This window comes from Lissotriton helveticus, chromosome 6 (genome assembly GCF_964261635.1).
Source record: "Lissotriton helveticus chromosome 6, aLisHel1.1, whole genome shotgun sequence".
In the NCBI taxonomy this organism is placed as follows: Eukaryota; Metazoa; Chordata; class Amphibia; order Caudata; family Salamandridae; genus Lissotriton; species Lissotriton helveticus.
This window is the reverse complement of record NC_136067.1, coordinates 13,692,042-13,717,318: the sequence shown is the minus strand read 5'-3', so window position 1 is coordinate 13,717,318 and position 25,277 is coordinate 13,692,042. Positions and strand designations below refer to the sequence as shown.

The 25,277-nt window shown below is 45.3% G+C and overlaps 1 protein-coding gene across 2 annotated transcripts in view; it reads left to right on the top strand.

Moving 5' to 3' along the window:
- LOC144761189 (sulfotransferase 1 family member D1-like) overlaps positions 1–21,776 on the top strand; it is a 153,278-nt gene extending 131,502 nt beyond the window's left edge. For both annotated transcript variants that reach the window (XM_078646691.1, XM_078646690.1), the window contains exons 4-8: positions 10,249–10,346; positions 11,282–11,408; positions 15,260–15,354; positions 15,482–15,662; positions 21,612–21,776. In XM_078646691.1, coding sequence (XP_078502817.1) covers positions 10,249–10,346; positions 11,282–11,408; positions 15,260–15,354; positions 15,482–15,662; positions 21,612–21,724 — 614 coding nt within the window. In that variant the 3' untranslated portion in view covers positions 21,725–21,776. The remainder of the gene's footprint in view (positions 1–10,248; positions 10,347–11,281; positions 11,409–15,259; positions 15,355–15,481; positions 15,663–21,611) is intronic.
- The last annotated feature ends 3,501 nt before the right edge of the window (positions 21,777–25,277 follow it).

Here is a 25,277-nt window from a genome sequence, read left to right as displayed (position 1 = left end):
TTGGCCTGTGAGATGGCGTCAGTAGCGGACCGATGTGCGAATGGGGCCAAAGGCAGCGCAAAAATATTTTCTGATTTGAAGACACCACAAGGCGCTGAGATGCCAAGATCCGGATGGCACCGAGGTGGTGTCTAGCAAGTTGTGGCACTGGTGTGGCCATCGTACAATGGTAAAAGTCGGCGTGGGGCGCCCTGTTGGCCTGTGAGATGGTGTCAGTAGCGGACTGATGTGCGAATGGGGCCAAAGGCAGCGCAACAATATTTTCTACAATATTTTCGGAGTAGAAGACACCACAAGGCGCTGAGATGCCAAGATCCGGATGGCACCGAGGTGATGTCTAAGTTGCGGACCGATGTGCGAATGGGGCCAAAGGCAGCGCAACAATATTTTCTGAAGAGAATACACCACAAGGCGCTGAGATGCCAAGATCCGGATGGCACCGAGGTGATGTCTAAGTTGCGGACCGATGTGCGAATGGGGCCAAAGGCAGCGTAACAATATTTTCTGTATGGAAGATACCACTAGGCGTTGAGATGCCAAGATTCGGATGGCACCGAGGTGATGTCTAGCAAGTTGTGCCACTGGTGTGGCCATCGTATAATGGTAAAAGTCGGCGTGGGGCGCCCTGTTGGCCTGTGAGATGGTGTCAGTAGCGGACTGATGTGCGAATGGGGCCAAAGGCAGCGCAACAATATTTTCTGACTGACACCACAAGGCGCAGAGATGCCAAGATCCGGATGGCACCGAGGTGATGTCTAAGTTGCGGACTGATGTGCGAATGGGGCCAAAGGCAGCGTAACAAGATTTTCTGTATGGAAGATACCACTAGGCGTTGAGATGCCAAGATTCGGGTGGCACCGAGGTGATGTCCAGCAAGTTGCTGTACTGGTGTGGTCATCCTACAATGCTGAAACTCGGCGTGGGTCGCCCCATTAGCCTGTGAGATGGCGTCAGTAGCGGACCGATGTGCGAATAGGCCGAAGGCAGCACAACGCGCCAAGATCCGGATGTCACCGTGGTGGTTTCATAGTTGAGAGGCACTTCATCTGCAGTGGGGCGCCGAGATCCGGATGGCACCGAGGTGATGTCTAGCAAGTTGCTGTACTGGTGTGGTCATCCTACAATGCTGAAATGTAGTGGGGCGCCCCTTTACCGTTTCAGTTGCCATTCAGCTGAGTTTCGGCTGCTCTTGATGCTACAGCGACAGGCGGCTGCAAGAGGACTCTCAAAATGGCGGCCTGTTCTTTGGATTTGGGCCTGGTCCACTAAAATGGCCCTGGGACACCTTAGAACTCGGACGCTTGATTTTTTTTTTCCTTTCCTGTACATGCAAAAAAAGGTAAATGCCCGGTACGTTACACGCTTCATCTGCCACGATGAACTCTCCAGAGGAACCGAAAAAAAATATAGTTGTGGTAACTATACCATGCATCGTCATATGGAGAGGTGGCACCAATTAATTATAGTGCTGCATAAAAGAGAGATTTGGAGGAGAACCCCTGACCTGCTAGTACATTCATCAAAGAAGTGGCACTGAGAGCTTCAGAGGCAAGGGAAACGGTCCCAAATATTTAGAAGAACTTTGGAAAGATTAAAGTGACATGTTTAGATTGTGGCAAATTAATTTCATGTGGACAGATGAGTGTTACTCTAATAAATACAGCATATGAACGTCATCATAGTCGATGGTTGGTAGAGACATTTTGACTATATCCTGGACCTGCCCGTCCTCGCCCAAAATGGCGCCGGAATAAATGGGACTCGTAACTCCTTGTTGTGTACTGGTTGCAGAACCTTGAAATCACGAGATACGTATGCAGTTTTGAAGCACATGGCGGGCGGGGACGAGAATTGATTGAATATTTCGACATCCCTATTGATATTAAGTTCTGATGTGTTATTGATTACTGTACTGTTGAAAGTTCGAATTAACATCACCCATGGTACTTGCCCGCAAATGTATATCTAGATAATTTTATTGTAACTGGCCCTGTCGTATTTTAATTATAAAATGTACGTCCACCGATTCCGTAACTGTTAGACACCTTAGTTCTTGCAACCTAATGGCCCGCCCGTTACGTTCCTCTACAGTGTAAATGTCTATTCATCATATACGATTACAGTTTGCTCTGTGGCAGGCCCACGTGGTTATAGGCTCGTATTTGTATAATGAAATGTTCACAATAAAGGTTTTTAAAAGAAAACATGGTAGTAGTATATACATTGGTAAAGTTTTTAATAATAGTCACTGTTTTAGAATCATTAAAAGGCAAGTGAAATAAAGCAGACCAATTACATGAAGGGTAAAAGGTATACTACGAAGTAACGCAGTAAAGATAAATAGTCAAGGGCTGTTGTGTTTTCTATTCCTGCAACATAAAGTGATCGATAAGAATCTCATATTCAGGCGTATCGGCGACTAAGACAGCAGGTCGACCCTCTTTTGCTCAACGGCTCCGTCATGGGACGAAGAAACGCTCTTTTTCTCGAAAAAAGAATATATTTTACTTGCAGGACAGTTGTAAATTTTCCGGGAAAGTACATTAGCCTGGAACATTATAACATATATTTAAGAAAAAATAATGTTCGGAAGTAATAAAAAGCGTAATTTTTAGGTCATATGACCAAGCCTTTCATCATTAGAATAAGAAAAGTAAAATGAACCAATGAAAAGTTTTATTAACAAGTCACATGACTTGTTATGCTTACGTTACGCGCTGCGCGCCCCGGATGACTTCCGGATGCGCTAACGCGGCGCGTGATATGACGCATTACGCGACAACGCAGGTCCAGAATATAGTCAAAATGTGTCCACCAACCAGCGGTCGGAACACAACCCCTTTCAGCAGGCTAAATAGTTCTGTTAAATGACAACAGAAGGGACAGGCAACAAGAACCATTAGTCAAAGAGGGGAGGGCTAGTTCTTCTCTACCGGGTTACATTGGGGCGCTACCAGAACTGATCGAATTGGTAGTCTACAGTGTTTCTGGATGTTTCAGACTGAAGCTGGGGTTAGCATGAGAGCAGCACCATTTCGTAGCTCCGTCGTGGCCATTCCGCAACCAATCATGGCAGCCGCTCTTTATCGTTATTTTGGGCGGGGTGGGTGGCGGAGCCGAGCTGTTTTGCAGCCATCATTGTGTGGAGTTCAGTTCATTTCACTAGTTTTGTATTTGTCATGAGGGGTTGTTCCTAATGTTTCTATTTTAGCGAGGTCAAAAAGAGATCCCATTAGTGGCCTACTGATTTTGCTCGATTCCTTTTCTTTTTTTTTTACACGATTTTTCGTTATCTGCAAAGACTAAACAGAGTATTGCGACTCTGTGTTTGTTTGTAAATAGAGAATGAACCAAAGAGAACTAATTCTAAAACAGTAAATACTTGGATAACAATCAATCAAATGGAGAGAGAAGCAGGCACGACGTATTACAACGGGGGCAAAGGCCTGCGTTAACTACCCTTCACTATGTGCAAAGAGAGAGTACTCCTAATAGAAATGAGGGGGGGGGCACCATTCAAAGCAGATCAGTGTGCATAAACACGAAAATGTTTTCACTTACCACGTACTTGACATTCGACAGCTTATGATATTTGCTATTAAAAAACCATTGAAATTCACTGAAAAAACCATAGGTTATAGACCATATATAGTTAGGAATTAGCATTTACAAAACCTTGAAAATTCACTGAAAAAACCATAGGTTATAGACCATATATAGTTAGGAATTAGCATTTAAAAAACCTTATTTTACTCACACAAAACCATTGAAATTCCATATATAGTTAGTTGCACTAACTATATATCGCGCACCCGCAATCCACTGCTGATGATGTCACATATTACATCATTCATGACATGGTCAGTGACATCACTGATGACATCACTGATGACATCTCAAATGACATCACTGATGACATCACTGATGACATCTCATTTGACATCAATGACCACATCACTGATGATATCATTCATGTGACAATACAATGCATCTCCTCACATTTTAATATAACCTCTGTTTCACCCAGTGTTAAAAACAGAGTATAATATTTGAAACCATTCACACACCAATACTAGTTACTACATACGTACTCACTGATTCCTACGTCTACACACACATTCACTCATTCACCCATACAATCATTCATACATACAATCACTCATCTTTACAACACTATCATATGCACTCATACATCTATACAGACACTCACACTCTGCCACTCATCCATGGAGTTACTCACACACCTAGTCAGTCCTGTAAAGAATCAATCACACTTCCATTTTCTTGTCTATACAGTTAAACATAGAGCACCTTACATTTTCAAACATATACTAACACATACTTACTTTCTTATAGAATCATTGATACAAGTACACATTGATCTGCACAGAGTCACACACCTCCCAGCCAGCCACACACATACTCAGTCTCCCATACAAATACTTGGACAATCAATCAATAACCCATATAGTTAATCATATAGCTACTGATCAACACATGCAGCAGTTTACAGAACAACAGACATAATGATGCACAAATTAAGACAGTTTAGTCACTAACCCATGCACTCAGTGAGACACATTTAATCACTCACTCATACATTCAGTCATGCACCTACTAAATCCTTCGTCCAGACAGTTATACATCTACTCATTCTTCAATATGTAAAACATATTTAAACTTTACAAAAACACACAGACACTAGATGATGTCATCAGTGATGTCATCAGTGATGTCATTTGAGATGTCATCAGTGATGTCATCAGTGATGTCACTGACCATGTCATGAATGATGTAATATGTGACATCATCAGCAGTGGATTGCGGGTGCGCGATATATAGTTAGTGCAACTAACTATATATGGAATTTCAATGGTTTTGTGTGAGTAAAATAAGGTTTTTTAAATGCTAATTCCTAACTATATATGGTCTATAACCTATGGTTTTTTCAGTGAATATATATATATATACCTGCAAAAACAGTGTAATGATTAAAGATGTGCAAATACCCGGTACAAGTAGAAAATACAACATCAAACAATTCTTAACATGCAGCAGTACGTATGTTGTTTATGTTTTAGAGTGCCCGTGCAAATTGAAGTACGTGGGGAGTACAGTATGTATGGCAAAAAAGCGGGTACAAGAACATCTTCGGGCCATAACTAACATCGATGGTTCCTACCCCATAGCACGACACTTTCAGGTTCACCATCAGTCAAACAACTCTTTTCTTAAATACTTTGCACTTGAACAAGTGAATGTAAGCAAAAGAGGGGGAAATAGACTCATAGCATTACGTAAAAAAGAATCCAAATGGATCATGGAGCTCGAGTCTAGATTCCCGGGTGGGCATAATTTGGACGAAGAATTAGCCAGCCATCTACATGAAACCTAAAAGAGAAATGCATAACAGGACAATTACTGCAAATATGGTTACTGTATATGTAAATAGTACGATGTGAGTCTATAAAATTGCAAGAATTTGTGATTGTTTTTAATACCTTTTATCCTTAATTCTAAATTGCTCTTTTTCCTTTCTGTTTATGTTATGCTGGAGGAACAAGAAGGGACTTTGTTGAATCTATCAGTATGTGGTGCAGGATGCAGTTCACTTTTTTTCATTTCCCGACACATGTATACATTATCCATTTTTTCTCATGAATGATAAGCTGTAGGTTAAGAAGAAAATTATTAACCTAGCTAACTGAACATTCAATTAAGAGACTTCTCGTGAGTTAGTCATTTCTTAACATGAGACATATGGTTAATCACCTTCTTGCACTTTTCTAAATTGTGTACTTCATAAAATATATCCCTGTTATCTGAAGCCTTTGGCTACCTCTTGGGCAGGATTGCATAATATTGTTTGTGTAGATACGGGCACTAGTCCGAGATGATTAATTTCCTATGCATTAATAACAGGTATGCGGTTCTTATGTATTAGAGCTCATTCTGTTGAATGTCGTTTCTTGCAGTCCTATGTAGGAGCTGCCAGACACACATACTCTGATTACCGGTGGATCTCGCAGCCTAAGGTTATACTGCCAGATACATACATGATTCTATTCCGCAGTATCAGCGTGCAATTAGCTGTGAAAGTTACTCTTTCTTGCGTTTTGAACAAAGGGCCATATACATACTCTGTATTTGAGTAGCTTAAGAGCCCAAATCAAAATCAGGGAGATTATCGATTGCAATTTAAGTTGATGGTCACCCTGCACAAAAGATGGGTCTGGTAACGAGATAAGATAGGATGTTATGACAGGCGGTATGAAAACATGATTGAAATGTACGAAACTGCTTTAACTGTTATATATCCTTGCATTTTATCCATTCCAAGATGGCGCTGTTTGTTACAGATGCATTGTATGGTTATTTAGTACCTCGTTTATGTTTACACTATGTACGTTGAAAACTTTATTTATGCACGTTATCATGTCACGCAAAAGTATCGTGTGATCAAGACACCGCTGGGTGTCGAAACGCGTAGCGATATTTCTTGAAATAAATTGGTGAAACCTTTCCCTCTCTGAGTGCGCATTGGATCCTTTTTGGCTTATGGAGTAAAAAATTACCGGCGTTAGGGCTCTGCCGGCTTGTTGCGCCACCTGACTTGGGAGTGATTCAGGAAGGACCCTGCTCTGTTCACATTTGGAATATATATATATATATATATATGTATATATATATATATCAATTAATCAATCAATAGCTTTATTTCGACAAGTTGTATCATAAAAGCATTGTTTGACAGTAGTGCAGTGAATAAAAGCATAAACTCAATGATAAAACGCCTTAAAATACTAAAAGTTCAGTAAAGTATGCTAGTACAACATGTTTAGCATGATTTAAGTTACAACACATAAAAATCAACAATGCTAAAAACAATCATCTAAAAAGTATACATACAGTTAATGCGAAATCCTACCCTGGAGTGTACACAAAGTCAATGAATTTAAGTAACAAAGATAGCGATAATGATTAACATAGTTCATCACAACGATATTTACATAAAATGCTTGTGCTGTGACCATCAAGTAAGATGTCCTAAATTGGGGGTGACATTACAATCTAGTCTGCAATTTTTTTAAATGTGACATCACATATTATTGATTCTAGCCGGCGCCAGGGTAGCATAAAGTCTAGGGTAATGTCACCCTGCGCTAAGCCTTTTTCCTGACTAACCAAGCTTGGCTTAAAAACTTGGCCAGAAGAGAAAAGGACGCTAGGATTGGATTTTAAGAAGTGTAAGGCAACCCGATGGTCGCAGGTGCCCCTGTTACTGCAAATAGGTTTTATTCATTTGGACCTTGCTTTGTTGTAAGCTGGACAAGCGAACATTACCTGGGCAACACACTCTGTCAGAGCTTTACAACAAGGGAAACTTTCTGTTGTGCTCTCAGCTGAGTGCCACTTTGATGTTAGAGCATTGACAACGGGCGAGCCAAACCTGAACTGGATTTACAGAGCCCAATCCCGTGGGACCTGGATCACATCTAAGTAAAGCTCTAAGCATCTGATTTGCTTGAACATGAGAAATTCGTCTGATAATCTCCCCTTATTTGGCTTGCTAAGATCCTGGCAGCCAATCCAATCCCAATAATGGCACTTAAGGTCCTCCTTGCTTGGGGGGATTTGGGTGTCCCATGAGTCTTTGAGGTCAAGTGATAGCATAGTTTTCTTTACATACGATAATCACTTGACCCTGTGGCCCACATCTAAGTTCACTACCTCCGGTAGAGCAGTAGCATAGCTGGCGAGCTCAGTGCGAGAGTTGAATACCAAGATATTCGAAGATCTCGACACACTCTGGGGAATACTATTCGGTGTAAGCTTGTTCTTAAAAGATTTATGGGGGCTGAAAGCCATGAGCTTTGTCTTTGTGCTGTTAATGACTAGGCCCCGTGAGTTACAGAAATATTGGTATCTGTTCATTAGATTTTGTAGCCCAGCTGGGGTCTTCGACACCAGCAAGGTGTTGTCAGCAAATAGGAGAGTTGGCACTTTGTCACTCGCCGGAATTGGGGCATCGGCTGGATCTTCTTGGAGAAACCTCACCACCCTGTTCACGTATAGAGAGAACAAAGTAGGGGCCATGACGCAACCCTGCCGAACTCCTTTGCCTATGGGAATCTGCTCCGTCAGCTGGCCTTGGGCTCCCCATCTCATCTGGGCATAGTTGTCCTCATGGAGACGAATCAATAGGTTAAGAATTGTGGATGGGATGCCCATGTCTTAAAGGATCCACCATAATCTGTTCCTAGGTTCCAGATCGAATGTGATTTTAAGGTCGATAAAGGCTAGGTAAAGACTGCCCTTTCCAATGAGCAAGACTTTCCAGAATATAAGCAACAGTCTAAATACTTGGCCGATCGTCCTGGGACTGGCCCTAAAGCCCACTTGGGAAAGGACATCCTCCTCTTCGGACCATGATTGGATTCTCTGTAAGAGGACCCCGCCAAAAACCTTTTGCATAACGTCAATCTAAGGGCCTGTAATTTGAGGGTTCTTCCTTATCGCCTTTCTTGTAAATGGGGCCACCTCAGCGCCTTTCCAGGATTTTGGGACTGGGCAACTAACAGCTATGGCATTAAACAATAGCTGGAGGTAATGTGACCATCATCTAGGGTCAGACAGGTATAAGTCTCCTGGGAGTCCTTCTGGTCCTGGGGCTTTGGCAGGGACCAATTTCTTAATTGCTGCCTCTATTTTGACCTGTGAGAAGAGATCACTAACATTCCCTACTGGAGGCACTTCTGTGAGGCCACTTGACTCCTCCAGACGTCTGTCCTCTGTATTGGAATATAGTTTCGCAAAATGGTCTTGCCATTCATGGCAGGTGATATGGTTGGGCAGAGTGCCTAAATCCCTGTTATTGCCCCGACTCACTAACGATCAAAATTGGTTCCTATTCTTCCCAAGGCTCGCGTCCTTCAATTCCTGCCAATATCGTTCATCCCACTCAATCTTAGCTTCATGCAAAGTAGCCTTATATTACTTTCTGGCAAGTTTGACCCTGGGGCAGTTTTTGGTTCTGATGGCTAAAGTCAGAGCCTGTCTTTTAAGCTTGCAGTTCTTAGTGTACCATGTGTGTTGTTTTTTTTTGGTGACCGCGGGAAGTGTTATACCTGCAAGGAGCTTGAAAGCAAGAGCATAGTGAGTTTACAGTGCTAGAATGGATAACAAAAACTGCTTCCCACTCAGCTGTGCCCTCAGCTACGGCCCGAAGTTCTGCAGTTTTCTTGGACAGGATCTCGCGGATGGCCACTAAGATAGAGTTGCACAACGAAACCTTGCGCCACACACACACACACACACACACACCCCTACACTCACTATTAACCCCTTTGTCGCGGCCGCGATTTCGCGGCAGTGCGGCACTTCTGCAAATTGGGTGGGGCCGTGTCGGCCGTTGGCCGACGGCAGCACGCAAGGGGTTAATGTTATAAAATCCCTTTCCACCACAAAAACCTAAATCCACCCCAAAAGTTACAAATTCCGTTTCCACCCACAAACCTATACCCACCCTAAACATGTAATACTTTTAATTCTAACCAAAATACTTACATTTTAAAGTATAATTTTTTTTACTGTGAGCATGCCTTTCCCCTAATGTGTTTATAACAAAATTCAATCACGTTTTTACATAATAAACACTATTTTCCTAAACTTTAATTTGTTTAAAAAAAAAAAGAATCCACTTAACAGAACCATATAAAATACGACCAGCCACCATTTTATCATTAGTAATACATCTGTCATATACAATCCAAGAGTGCCATCCACTGGCCAGGGGTAGTTGTAAATGCATTAGTGGTTAAAAGACTAGGGATTCAGGTTCAGGAGTCCTGGTTCAGGTCCTTTGTTGTCAATGAGTCGCTGTAAAGGATATTTCCTGTTTAAATTGACTGCATCAGATATTGTAGCTGCTCATACAGAGAAGTCATTGATGGTGTCCTTGGTGATGTCATATGTGATCTTATTGATGTCATCAATCATGCCATTTGAAATTTCATCAGTGATGTTATCTCTGGGCTGCTGAGCCTCATATTATTCATCATTCTAGTGAAAGCAAGGGAGAATATAAAAAACATTAGGAGGTGAAAGCAAATCTTGCAATTAAAAAAAGAATATTAGTTTTAATTTAAAAAATCTTATTTGAGCTAAAACATGTAACTTGAATATAACTCAAGATCCTGTAGCAAGCATATTAACACACTAACCTATTTTGTACTTTGTTGCTTACAGGAATAGAGCTCCTCGTCAATTCCCAATCTCCCAGGATCATTAAGACCCACCTGCCCGTCAAGCTGCTTCCCAAAACCTTCTGGAAGAACAATTGCAAGGTATCAAGCCCAGGGGTAATAGAAATGAGGGGGGATTGTAATGTGAGGATGTAACCACTGACTGCCACATGCATGAAGCGATTTTGGAGTCGCAAACGGTGCGAATCGCAAAATTCGGCCGTTTGCGATTCCAAAATCACTTTTTAGGATGCAGTAAACACTTTTTTAGAAATCGCAATTTTTTGCGATTTCTAAAAATGTGATTGCATTTAAGGAATCGCATTTTTGCGATTCCTTAAATGCAATGCATGAATTTTTAAAAAAATGCGAATTCGCAAATAGGAGGAGCAAATTAACACGAGGTTGACCCTCGTGTTAATTTGCGATATCTTTCAAAAATGCTCAAAAATGCATTTTTGAAAGTGTCATGTTACACACACACATGTCCTTTGGACATGTGTGTGTGAAACTTGCACTTTAAAAAACATTTCAAGGGTGCAGGGGGGGGGTCCTTTGGACCCCCCTCAGCACCCTTGAAATGCATCAACAAATTGCGATTCGCAAAATGAAAATCGCAAAATGTTAATGCCTTCCCATTGATTCCTATGGGCCTCTAGGCCCATAGCAATCAATGGAATGCCATTCCTTAATTGCGATTCGCAATTAGGGAATCGCAAATACAGAAAATTAAGAAATCGCAAAAACATTTGAGATTTCTTGATGCATAGGAATTTGCGATTCCTAAATTGCGATTCCTTAATTTTTGCAATTTAGGAATCGCAAATTCCTACAATGATGCATGTGGGTGTGAGTGTAACTTGGGAGATTGCAATAAGTATAGCAGACGATACCAAACCTCTGCCTCTGCAGCTGGGAGGACTTCGAGTATGGCCTTCCTACTGAAGGGCCTCTGATATGTGTGCATCTCCGCGAAATGTCAGTTTATAACAATTTGCAGTTACATTACACACCTCTTCCTTTCCGGTTTCCTGCAGATTATCTATGTTGCACGAAATGCAAAGGACGTGGCAGTCTCTTATTACCTCTTCCACAAGATGTCTTTGATGTATCCAGATCCTGGGAGCTGGGACGAGTTTCTGGAAAAATACATGACTGGAAAAGGTAGGTATTTGCAGCCTCCTGATGGTGCCTATTGTTGGCTAAAACATTGATAGACATTCGAAGTGATCAATAACAATGTATATAACCTTATCCACTTATAGGTCTTTCGACAGTGGAAGGTAGAATGTCTCTCCATTCCCTTACTAGTGATGCCTTGCTGCCCATTTGTCTTGCCCTATTTGTCCCTAGTGGCCTCTTTTATGCCACTGGAGGAGGTACACAGTCTCATTGCTCTAATAGCAAAGAACTAATAGTACCAAACACACACAGTTATTTCAGCGCTTGTAGCACAATGCTTATGCCTGGCCAGGGCCTGCACCTCAGAGGAAGTTGAGCATCTGTAGAAACCATCCCCAAGCCTCATTCAATCAGTCAATCAATCACTGCATTTCTATAGCCTGCTACATACCTTTGAGGGTCTCAAGGTGCTGGGGAGGGGGGTTCGCTACTAATCGAAGACCCAGGTCTTGAGAAGTCTTCTGAAGGCCAGCAGGACCTGGGTCTGTCGTAGGCTGGTAGGGAGAGCGTTCCAGGTCTTGGCGGCGAGGTAAGAGAAGGATCTGCCGCCGCCGGTGGTTTTTCGGATACAAGGAAGTGTGGTTAGGACGAGGTTGTCTGAGCGGAGGCTTCGGGTGGGGATGTGGAAGCCGAGTCGTTCGTTGAGATATGTAGGTCCGGTGTTGTGTAGTGCTTTGTGTGCGTGGATGAGGAGTTTGAAGGTGATCCTCTTGTTGACGGGGAGCCAGTGTAGGCCTCTCCGGTGGGGTGTGATGTGGCTGTGTCGGGGGACATCGAGGATCAGACGTGCCGAGGCGTTCTGGATTCGTTGTAGTCGTCTCAGGAGCTTGGTTGTTGTTCCTGAGTAGAGGGCGTTCCCGTAGTCGAGTCTGCTGGCCAGGGCCTGGGTGACGGTTTTTCTCGTGTCGGGAGGGATCCACTTGAAGATCCTGTGGAGCATTCGGAGGGTGTTGAAGCAGGATGCAGAGGCGGCGTTGACTTGCCTGGTCATGGAGAGGATGACCCCCAGGTTGCGTGCGTGGTCTGTGGGTTCCGGGGCTGTGGCTAGCGATGTGAGCCACCAAGAGTCATCCCAGGGTGATGGGGTGGGCCCGAGAATGAGGACCTCCGTCTTGTCTGAATTCAGCTTCAGTCTGCTGTCCTTCATCCAGTCGGCTACGGCCTTCATTCCTCTGTGGAGGTTGACTTTGGCGGTGTGGGGGTTTCGGTGAGGGATATGATCAGCTGGGTGTCATCGGCGTCGGAGATGATGTTGAGGTTATGTTGTCGTGCGACGTGGGCGAGGGTGCCATGTAGATATTGAACAGCATCGGGCTGAGGGATGATCCCTGTGGTACGCCGCAGATAATCTCGGTGGTTTTCGAGCGAAAGGGTGGTAGACGGACGCTCTGGGTTCTGCCGGAGAGGAAGGATGTGGTCCAGGCCAGGGCCTTCTCTTGGATTCTGTCGTCATGGAGGCGTGCTGATAGGGTGCGGTGGCAGACTGTGTCAAAGGCAGCTGATAGGTCCAGGAGGATGAGGGCGGCTGTTTCTCCTTTGTCCATCAGGATCCTTATGTCATCAGTGGCAGCGATAAGGGCGGTCTCGGTGCTGTGGTTGCTGCGGAAACCGGATTGGGAAGGGTCTAGGATGTTGTTGTCTTCGAGGTAGCGGGTTAGCTGTTTGTTGACAATCTTCTCCGTCACTTTTGCCGGGAACGGGAGCAGGGCGATGGGCCGGAAGTTACTGAGATCCTTGGGGTCCGCCTTGGGCTTCTTCAGAAGGTTGTTGATCTCGGCGTGCTTCCAGCTTCCCGGGAAGGTTGCTGTCTTGAAGGAACTGTTGATTGTTTTCCAGAGGTGGGGCGCGATGGTTGTGATGGCTTTGTTGAAGACGTGGTGAAGGCAGGGGTCGGATGGGGTTACGGAGTGGATGGAGTTCATGATTTTGATGATATCTTCGTCGCTGACGTTCGACCAGGTGGTCAGGCGGCTGGTGCGGGTAGTGGTCGCGGGGGTGGTGTACTCGGTGGTGGGTGCGGTGGTCTCGGAGTTGAAGCTGTCGTGGATGTCTGTGATCTTGGGGTGAAAGAAGGAGGCCATGGAGTTGCACAGGTCTTGTGATGGTGGGATGTCGTTGGTGTTGGAGCTGGGGTTGGAGAGTTCTTGCACGATGCTGAAGAGCTCTTTGGTGTTGTGACGGCGGGGACAAGGAGGGCGGGGGAAAAGGAGAGGGGGCACAGGGGCAAAACGGGCACAGGGGTACAGAAAACAAAGGAAGGGCACTGAACAAAACAAACCAAAAAAACAGCAGCAGGCGGGGGAAAAAGGAGAGGGGGCACAGGGGCAAAACGGGTACAGGGGTACAGAAAACAAAGGAAGGGCACTGAACAAAACAAACCAAAAAACGGCAGCAGAAACAGAACTCAGTCGCGTTGTAGGTGGTCCAGCACGAGCGGATCACAGGTCACACAGGGGGCTGCGTGGTGGTGAGAGGAGCGACCTGCCTGGTAACCAAAACCCAGTTCTGCTCAGCAACAGCACTTGTATTTGGAATGGAGCTGGGAAGTTGGGTTGGATGTCTAGTTGGCACAACTTATAATGGTACATTAGCTTCACATCAGTGAGACTCATTTCAAACAGCCACTGGCACTGTGGAAGGTACTTGTATTGACTTCTTTTTTTTTTAGAACGGCCCGGGACCAGGGTTCAATTCCCGACGCGGCAGGGTCGTGGACCAGGGTCAGCAGACTCGATAATTCTCGCCTCGGTGCCTACTCTAACCAGGGATCACACTCGGCAACTCTGGGCATTAGCTTGCCTCATCTCTACAACGGCCCCCCACATTCGCCGGGGATGCCTGGTTTCACCTTGGAGATACCCAGTAGGGACCATCTCACAGGGATAGCCAGGACGGGTTCTCCAGCGGTCTACAGCGCCACGACGCCTCAGGGCAGCAGTGCGCTTTAAAAGACACATACATTTACTTCAAGGTAACTGCAGCAGAGAAATTACTTTTAGACTATGCCGGGAAGTGCCGCTGCTTCCATCAAAGCTACATTTACCAACCCAACAATGCGGATTGTAGATTCTCCTTTTTTTGCAGTCCTAGCTCCTACGAATTGGTGTGTGTAAGCCCCTCACTTTTCTGTGCTCCAGGGCAGACACCAATAAGGCCAGGGGCAGTCAGCACTCAGGAATTAAATTTGATAATTTCAGAATCGTTGCTAGCACCTTATTAAAAATAAGCACAAACAGGTGGGGAAAGTGTGAAGTGGCTTAAAACATCTGGGACAGACAAGATTGTTAATACTAACAATGTGTATGCACTACAATATTACCATAAATTACAAGCTTTAGGCATTGACGGTGACTAGCCAGAATACTGCACCCGGGGGAGCTGGGCTTGTGAGGAAAGACGCGTTGAGTATTTTGCTCAGTCACCCCGCACTACAAATGTAGAAACACTACATCACAATGAAGTAACAGTCCACCTCTAATCTCAGAAACTAGTTACCCCTCCAATCAATTACTTACTATGTCATTATCTTTTACCATATACAGTGTTGCCTTGACTATTAGATAGTTTCACGCTAAACAAAGGGCTTCACGAGGATTCCCAACCTAGTTTGCCAGACGCAGAGATTCCTCAGTAGGGGAGAGGCATTTGAACCACAAGCCGCTGCAGGTAAATAATCCTTCTTGTCTGAAAGCGATACTATCTGCATGTGATCATGTGTTTTATCTTCTAAAGAAGGTTGGCCATGGAACAAGGCTGCGAGATGTCCCTTGTGGGTTTGGAGGGAAGCTGAAGGTTGATGTGTGTTGTTTCTCATGACTATCCCTTTTGTTCAGTTGCATACGGCTCCTGGTATGAACACGTCATGGGCTGGTGGGAGAAGAGAAAGGACCACCACATCCTGTACCTGTTCTATGAAGATATGAAGGAGGTGAGAAGCCAAAGGAACCAAAACCACAATGAATAGTCCTGCTTGTAAAATCTCACCTTCGTATATCACTATACTCTTTTATTGGTGTATGTTCATCGGGTGCGTCCCCCTTCTCTCTCGATTTCAGGACCCAGCGCGGGAAATCCGGAAGATCATGAAGTTCATGGAGAAGGAGTTGGGAGAAGAGATTTTGGAAAGGATCAAGCACCACACAACTTTCAAGGAAATGAAGGATAACTTGATGACCAACTATATGACCATTCCACAATGTAGAATGGATCAGCAGGAGTTCAATTTCATGAGAAAAGGTACCTGTCTTTTATCGACCACCACATCTTCTCATTCAGAGCAGAGAGTAAGGCCCCCTCTTGGTTACTCACTGCTGACTGCTCATTCTTCTTGATATATTACACAGTAATGCTTACTTTGGTATTCCAGGTCATGGAGACATTGTTAAAATAAAGACTTCCATTTATGTATGTAGACTTCAAAGCAGAAAACAAGCGTTCCAGGATATGCATGCACACATCACCTCCATGCCGCCATTCATTAGATCTAAAGAGAAACAGTTTGGATCAGGAGTTGAAGTGCATCAAAAAAAAGTATGGGAACTGTGATGATGCGTGTAATGAGGGTGGGGCCAGTGAGCATGGGGGCGGGGTCAAAGGTGTGGCTAAAAATATTATGCAACTTTTTTAGGTTCTTTACCTTTAGGTAACTATGGTTAAATGTAAAATAAATGCAAGCTATTCAGTGGGAAACACACTTTTATACTTTACGAAAACTGTATTAGTCAATGCTCTGCTGAGGTATGTGTGTATAACCAGAGAGCAAGGTCGGTGCAGTGGAGAATAGTAACGGTAGTATTTTTAGTGTAATGAGGCCCTAGCCAATGACAAAAAGTGCAGTAAATATGTAATTAATTTTTTTTAACTTGACTTACACGCAGTAAAAGATGGGCTGCTACAAAATGTTCATAAAAGTTTAAGATAAAAAATGCTTCCAAACTATAGATTGTGATAGAGCGCGCAGGTCACCCGACTCAGATTACCATACTCACCTGGGCCCATAAACAACATATGGTGAGATTTAATCAGGTAACCTGTGCACTTACTCTAATCAGTGATTTATAAATTTAAGTTAGGACCTATACCATTGACTTACCAATGTTTGTCAACGATACCTAAAGTCCTAAGGGATCAAAAGAGTTAGGATAATAGGTAGAATAATAACATTTGCACTCGTAAAATAACCACAAACTCGGGAAAGGTTTAAACTCTTTATCTAAAATCTTTAAAATGTCATAATCCAAGCATTGAACGATAGAAAAATCTCAATTAGGAAAATAACCATTAGAATGAAATCATGCAGAGTCTTTATAAAGCAGTCTTTACGCATTTGATATTAGGGTGGGAAGAGAGAAGGAAACAATACAATGACGTACCCACATTGAATATTTACCTAGAATGGTGGGAAGAACTAACCCTGGCTACGGGTCAGTTTAAAGGATAAAACCCCGAAAGTGCAGGCACCATAAAGGCAAGCAGGTGCGGATCAGAATCAGGACAGGTAAAGCCAAATTGGATCAGGACAGGACCACCAAGGGCTAAGACCAGCACCCGCAGTTAAAGTTACAACGCCTGCGTTACCCCCTCTCTGCAGCTAACAGCAAGAACCCAGTAAGAGTTATCGATTTCTCTGACAAAGTGCTTTGCCAGCACTTCAGCTCTCAAACCCCGCTCTGGGTTTCGAACCTTCTGACAGAGGGCTCTGCCAGCACCTCTGCTCCCGATTACCTATTGAGTGCGTTGGGTCAGTGACAGGTCAGCTATTCGGACAAGTCGGACAAATTAACTAACTAAGCCTACCCTAGTTATGCTATTTTTCAGGTCAGTGTACCACCCTCCAATGTTCCAGGTGTAAGGATCCCCAATTTTGATTGGACAAGAAGAGAGGAGAGGTCATCACACCATACCAAAATGAAACTTTTCTTGCTGATATTAAAATGAACGTTCCCGCCCATAACTTCCACCTGGAGAACAACAAGGATCGCAACACCGTTGCCCTGCTGGACAACCTCGCCACCCACTACGCGGGCCACACGCTTGATCCCGTCTTCTCATCCAGCAAGCACATCACCTTCAGCCACTCTACCGCACTCCACTGGACCGACCACAGCTGCGTCCACTTCAGCTTCAGAAAAACCACAACCCACCACCACCCGCAACAGGTTCCTCACAGGAGCTGGAGCAAGATCACCGCCGACCAGCTCACCACCTCCCTCAGCCAGAACCCACCGGCCAGCACAACGGACCCCAACGAAGCAGCCCGCAACCTCACGCAGTGGCTGACCGCCTGCGCCGACGACCTCGCACCACTAAAGAACCCTCCCAGCAGACCCAGAAGCAAGAAGGTCCCCTGGTTCACCGACGAACTCAAGGACTCCAAGAAGACCTGCCGCACCCTCGAGAAAGCCTGGCGCCTCGACCAGACCACTGACAACATGACCGCCCTCAAACACGCCACCCGCAAGCGCCACCAGCTCATCCGCACTACCAAGAAGAAATCACTGAAGGAGCGACTGGATAACAACGCCCACGACAGCAAGGAACTCTTCAGCATCGTCAAGGAGTTCTCCAACCCCAGCACCGGCAACAGCGACATCACTCCTTCACAAGATCTCTGCGACTCCCTCGCCTCGTTCTTCCACCGCAAGATTGCCGACATCCACAACAGTTTCGGCACACCATCCACGCACCCTACCATCGAACCAACGCACTCCACCGCCACCCTTCGCACCTGGACCACGGTGACCACCGAAGACACAGCTAGCACGATGAACACCATCCACTCTGGATATCCAACCGACCCTTGCCCCCTCCAACTCTTCAACAAGGCCGACTCCACCATCGCACCCCAACTCCGGAACATCATCAACACCTCCTTCAACACCGCCACCTTCCCGGAGAGCTGGAAGCATGCCGAGCTCAGCGCCCTACTGAAGAAACCAACAGCGGACCCCACCGACCTCAAGAACTTCCGGCCCCATCTCGCTCCTCCCTTTTCCTGCCAAAGTCATCGAGAAGATCGTCAACAGACAGCTTGCCGCCTTCCTCGAGACAAACGGATCCCTCGACCCCTCGCAGTCCGGTTTCAGAGCAAACCACAGCACCGAGACCACCCTCATCGCAGCCACCGACGACATCCGAGCCCTGCTCGACAATGGGGAAACAGCGGCACTCATCCTCCTGGACCTCTCTGCAGCGTTTGACACTGTCTGCCACCGCACCCTAGTCCAACGCCTCAGCAACACCGGCATCAAAGACAAGGCACTGGATTGGATAATATCGTTCCTCGCCGGAAGAACACAGAGAGTCCGCCTCCCCGTTTCGCTCCAAGGCCACCGAGGTCATCTGCGGTATCCTGCAAGGATCTTCACTCAGCCCCACCCTCTTCAACGTCTACATGAGACCCCTCGCTGCCATCGCACGCCAACACAACCTCAACATCATCTCCTACGCCGACGACACCCAGCTGATCCTCTCCCTCACCAGAGACCCCGACACCGCCAGAACCAGCCTACACGAAGGGATGAAAGACGTCGCCGAGTGGATGAAGAACAGCCGCCTGAAACTGAACTCAGACAAGACGGAAGTCCTCATCCTGGGACCATCACCCTCCGCCTGGGACGACTCCTGGTTGCCCCCAGCTCTGGGCACCGCTCCCAAGCCAACAGACCACGCACGCAACCTGGACTTCATCCTGGACTCCTCCCTCTCGATGACCAGACAAGTCAATGCCGTCTCCTCATCATGCTTTCACACCCTCCGCATGCTTCGCAAGATCTTCCGATGGATCCCGACCGAAACCAGGTAGACAGTCACCCAGGCCCTCGTCACCAGCTGACTGGACTACGGAAACACCCTCTACGCCGGAACCACAGCCAAGCTACAGAAAAGACTCCAACGCATCCAGAACGTCTCCGCCCGACTCATCCTGGACATCCCCGGACGCAGCCACATCTTTGGCCACCTGAGGGACCTGCACTGGCTCCCCGTCAGCAAGAGGATCATGTTCAGGCTCCTCACCCACGCACACAAGTCTCTCCACGACCTGGGCCCCAAGTACCTCAACGACTGCCTGACCTTCTACACGCCCACCCGCCAGCTACGGTCTACCAGCCTCGCCCTCGCCGCCGTACCACGCATCCGAAGAGCCACCGCCGGAGGCAGATCCTTCTCCTACCTGGCGGCCAGGAACTCCCTCCCCATCCACCTTCGGCTGACCCAGGACCACCTCGCCTTCAGGAGACAACTCAAGACCTGGCTTTTCGAGCCGTAGCGGACCCCCTCCCGCTCCCCCAAGCGCCTTGAGATCCTTCCGGGTGAGTAGTGCGCTATACAAATATTATGATTGATTGATTGATTGATTGAACTTTATTTTCCCATGCACTTTTATTCCACCCGGCAATGAATGTATCCATCAGTAACAATAGCGTTCAGTATTGTACAGTCCAGCTTCCTCTCCTGGAGTTGAAAGTTCACGCTCCCAGGCACATCTTCTAGTGTACTGTAAGCTTGGCTGTGGTTCAATGATGAATTACTTAATCTCCTTCTGGAGTTTGACATGCGCAGTGTAGGTTTTCAAGATGGAGTAATAGCACCTCCCAGGCCCCGGATTATCGTTACATGAAAAAATAGAAAGAAACAGTGTTAGAACACAGAATAAATGAATGCACTGTATACCACTTAGACCTACTCTATTCCCATTACTTCATATTTAACTATTGCGTTAGAGTTAAGCAGGACAACCAGCTTAGCAAAAGCAGCAAAGCAGGCTTCTTGCATGTGAGGACATAGAGCAGCCATCTTAGTTCTAGTGCGCAGAAGAAAAAGATTCCCTCCAAAAGCAGAGAATACGTCATGTCACGTGAGTGTGACAGACGCATGCGCAGTAAGAAATCCTGTGTAGCAGCGGCCATTTTAATGCAAGCCGATTATCGTTAGTAAAAGCACATATGCAAGCTTCACTTAGATGTCATGTAATGCAATATTAATAGGACAAACATGTTGATTAATACATTAAAGTTATGTCGAGAGTACTGAATACAAGAAAGTCGCATTACGGGCGAGAACTTGTTCCATCAATTGTAGTGGTTGTTTTGTATAACTGTCCATTACAAGTTAGCACTTCACAGCTCATTTGGTAACTCTGTTGCAATACCACTCAAAAGAATACATCTGAATCATCATAAAACTTCAAGTGCTTCCATCAATCAAAGCCTACACTGGTTTCAAAGCGCACTTTACAGTTGTACATTAACCAGGTGTGCACATTTATATTTCTTTCAGGCAAGCGGGCACCATGGCCAGAAGGCTTGTTTAGCCATCTGCCCCCCTCAGTTTCACCACACACGAGTCTTCCTGCCTGACACTTCAGCTGAAGCATTTCAAGTTTCGAAATTAACCGTCTAGGACGATTGTGTTTTCTCATAAAGTAGGGGAACTGTTTTTCTTAAATTAAAAAAGTATGGGGACACCGTTGACCTCAGATCCCACGCACTTCGACCTCTGGTTTGGATAACAAGGGATGTAATCATATTTCATATCCAACTGTGTTGAGCAGAGTAGGGTATACACACAAGAAGGGGTGGAGGGACTCAAAAACACATATAATACCACAAAACAGAAAAAATACAACTGTTTTGGAAAACTGCCCTCACTCACACACCGAAGTGTGGTACACGCTTCATCATCGGGTCTGCTTACAAAACGCCCTGGTGTAGCCACACTCAGGACGGAGCGTAGGGGAGGGGGTAAACATAAAAGACCAACGCGACACAATACAAAAACAAACGCAACATATATTTTTAGTGATTGATCAGTGAGTATCACTCTGTGACTAGGACTAGTGATGCGACAAAGTGCAGTTAATAGGGAAGTGGTTTAAAACTGGTTTGAGGATACCAAATGAACCTTTATTGTTGGATTCCACAACCAGAATTAAAAGAAAAATAGGATGGGTAGTGTTTAGAAGAGAAAATTAAAGTTCTCAAAACTCCCCTCCTGGTAGATAATCCGAAGGTTTTCACCTCTGTGTTTGAAAACCTTAATGGAATCCAGAGAAAGTTTGTTTCCAGCTCTGTTCCACCTTTGTCACAACATGCATAACTAATGAAGAAGCGCAAATGAACCCTATTTGTTGCATATGAAACTCCCAATCTACACAAAAATGGCAATTTCTTTCTATCTACACAGGGATTACAGGGGACTGGAAGAACCACTTCACCGTAGCACAGAACGAGAGATTCGATGAAGACTACGAGAGGAACATGGCGGGCAGCTTGTTGCACTTCCGGACGGAGATATGACATCCCGATCCTTTAGCTCTTAGTGCTTTGCATAAAAAATATATTTACTGCTCTAGATGTTTTTGAATTTGTATAATTCACCATTCTTGACTGATCCATTTCTCTGATGAGAGCCTAGCCCACCATTGTTACACTATGTTGCCGCAGCAACTACTGCTGTCTACCAATGGAATACCAACATTCTACTCTGCCACCTTTGCCACTGTCTCGTCCTGTTATAATCTCCATTTGAACCATACATCCAACCCAGTTTATTATCTACTGTGTATTTGCAAGGAAGCCTTTTTTGATCAAGCTTTCAAAGGACCTACACATAGTCCAGGACGCTTTGGGAATCATCTTTACGCAGATGAGCGCTGGCCACGAGATACCAATTGACTAAAGCTCTACAAAAGTATAGGAGGTACTTTCCCTGTACTGTACTGAATGGTTAGAGGGGTACACGCTGAACATATCATCTTGAATATATCAGACTGTGAATATATAGAAACTATATGGTGGCTGTCGCTATAAATAAATTCGCTCAGAAAATTACTTATTGAGCCCTGAAGAAGTCACGGATGTGACAAAACGCATTGGCAACAAGCAATTCTGTTATTTTTTTTTGAGATATTGAATAAAGAAAATTGGAAAATCTTCAATCAACTTCTTTTGAGATTCTTACTTGTGGGAAGTTTCTTCTGAACATCAACAACACCTGTGAAATATATAAATCTGATAATTAAGTACTTGTATATAAACCTTGGTGCGGGTCAATCTTTTGTGATATAAGCTTTCAAGGTTTGTTTACATTTAGAAACCAGAGTTTTATGGGAAGAAATACACGGGCACTTTTCCTCGCCTACTTTAGGCTGACACTGACCAGGATAACTCTGAGCATGTTGATGCTTCACTCCATCTGTATTGTAACACATGTCCGCGCCCTCATTTCTCACAGGTTGAGTTGGTCCAAATATTCCATCTTCATTTTGATGATCCAGGATCGGGCTGGGATAAGGGGCGCACTTTTCCTGCAAAGACGGAGTTATCGTGAACAGTTGTAGTAGGCTAAATACATCATTGAAATGACAAAGAATGGACTACCCTCATTTATTCCATTACAACAGTGGATTGAAACAAGTACGTTAGAGGTAGGAGGCAATTAATTAATTAATTAATTGTGGGTTTCTAACGCGCTAGAATCGACTCCCGAAGGAGTATCTCTGCGCTATAGACCGCTGGGGAACCCGTCCTGACTTTCGCTGTGAGATGGTCCCTACTGGGTATCTCCAAGGTGAAACCAGGCATCCCCGGCGCTGATGGGGCTGTTGTGGAGATGAGGCAAGCTAATGCCCAGAGTTGCCGAGTGTGATCCCTGGTTAGAGTAGGCACCGAGGCGAGAATTATCGAGTCCGCTGACCCTGGTCCACGACCCTGCCACGTTGGGAATTGAACCCTGGTCCCGGGCCGTTCTCTGCTTCCGGGTCTGCCTCCTCTAACCAGTGAGCCACACCTCTCCACATGGAGGATAAGGGATGAAAAGCAGAGTTTATGAGTGATGACCACAGAGATGAAGACATGCCAAAAGGGAGGAATCAAAAGTTGATCAAAAATGGCAGTAATTGGAAAGAGAAGACATGTTTATGGGAGAGAGCAGATTGGGTAGAAGTGAAGAAGGACATACGCTTGAGTGGAGATGCCTGCCTGTTAGGGGTCCAAAGCTGGTGGAGATTGTAGGAATAACTGCATCAAGAAAGCACTGCATTTAGTGAAAAGATAAGTGAGCATATGAGGCTAAACAGAGAAAGAAGTCAGCAAGAAGGAAGGTGGAGAAGGGTGAATCTTAAAGAAAGTCACATTGTTTAAAGAAAGGAGGAGGCCAGATGGTCATTACATCATGGTCAAAGCTGTAGGGCACGACCCAGAAGGGCCGCGTAGTCAATTTCGAAGTGATAAATATTAGACAGGAGTGCAGTATGGTGTCCAGGAAGTGGGAAAGGAGCTGGTGGACCCTTCACCAGTGCAAATAGTCCTGGGAGTGTATGAAAAGAAAGGCTGAAGGGTCAGAGGTAAAACCTCCAGGAGAATTATTTATTTAAGCAGAAAAAGTGTAAGGTCTGAGTTTATTTGCATTTACAGCGATCTTTGTTAAATGAAGAGGCTGTAAATTTGCAGGATTTGAAGTGGGTTTATTCCAAGAAACAGGCACCCACGACCAGAGCCATCCAGCTGCGGAGAATCCAACACTGGCGTTGCTAGGGCAACCTCAACAACCGAGCAGCTGTGCTCGAGAATGCAGACCAAAGATAAACAAGATGACAGTATAATAATAGAAGGTCTCTTAGGCTTGAATGGGGAACCCCATTCCTCCAATATTAGCAGAGGTGAATCACATCTCAAGATCAGCAAAGCTCTCTGTCTCTGGAAAGGTTTTTTCCCGAAGTGCCCGAATCATGCATGCAATGCAATATTAAAGGCACCTGAATTTCAGTTAGTTGCAGCTGTGTGCGTGTTGTGTCTGGAGCATGGGCAGATCAAACCGAATCAACAGCATACATTGTTATTATGACCTTGAAGACTTCTGCGCACAGTGTACTGACTAAGGTTGCGATGTAAGTCTAGGGACATGAAAAACAGACCGTTCTCATGCGAAGAAAAAGCAAGCATTTTAACTTACAACAACAGTTACATGTAGTGTTGTGTGCAAAAGCCGCAAAGTGTCAAAATGGCGTTTAAACTTCGAATACGCTTATGCTAACATAGCAATGTGTGCAAGCAGAACCCTGTCTTCACTACACATGTATCTGAATCTCTCAGTGTCCGTGAGTTCAAACTTCTGTTGGAGGGCTGTGAATGGCATTACCTCTTTTTTTTCCCAGAGATCACTCACTCTGGAGATCTCTGTCATATCCCATCTATCAAACCCCTTCGTCTTCCAGGGATCCCCCAATCGCTCATAGTCCTATAGTGAGGTAAGTCGCGTTATGGTCTTCGCCCATTCCATCTCTTTCTGGACCTGGTGTCAAACCTGTACAGAGTGCTGTGTTTGGCCCGTTAGGGGAAATTTGGCTGGCTTAGAATACAATGCTTGTTTGTAATTCCCCCCGGGTAGGAGCCTCCTGTCCATGGCGTAGCCAGGATCCGTAGGGGGCCGGTATGTGCAATGGTTAATAGCAGCTAGGTGTGCTGCCCGGTAGTATTTTTTAATATTAGGCAAACAAATCCCCCCCATCATACCAGTTCTGCACTAACGGCAAGGACGCGATACGTGGCTGACCATTCCCCCAGAGCAGCACCCGCTGCGCACTTTCCACCTGCCTGAAGTTTGATGCGGGAATCAGGGTAGGCGAGTTCTGTAGGACGTACTAAAACTGGGGAAGAGACATCATTTTAAACAATGCGCTCTCCCCAGCAGGGACAACGGAAGAGATTGCCAATGTGCTACATCACATTTCAGTTGTTGCAATGGCGGTGAGAGGGTAGTGTAAAATAAATTGGGACTATCGTGAGGTGATATTCCCTCGGTAGGACTGGTGGCTTACCCTGAAGCACATAAATTAACGACTTTGACCAG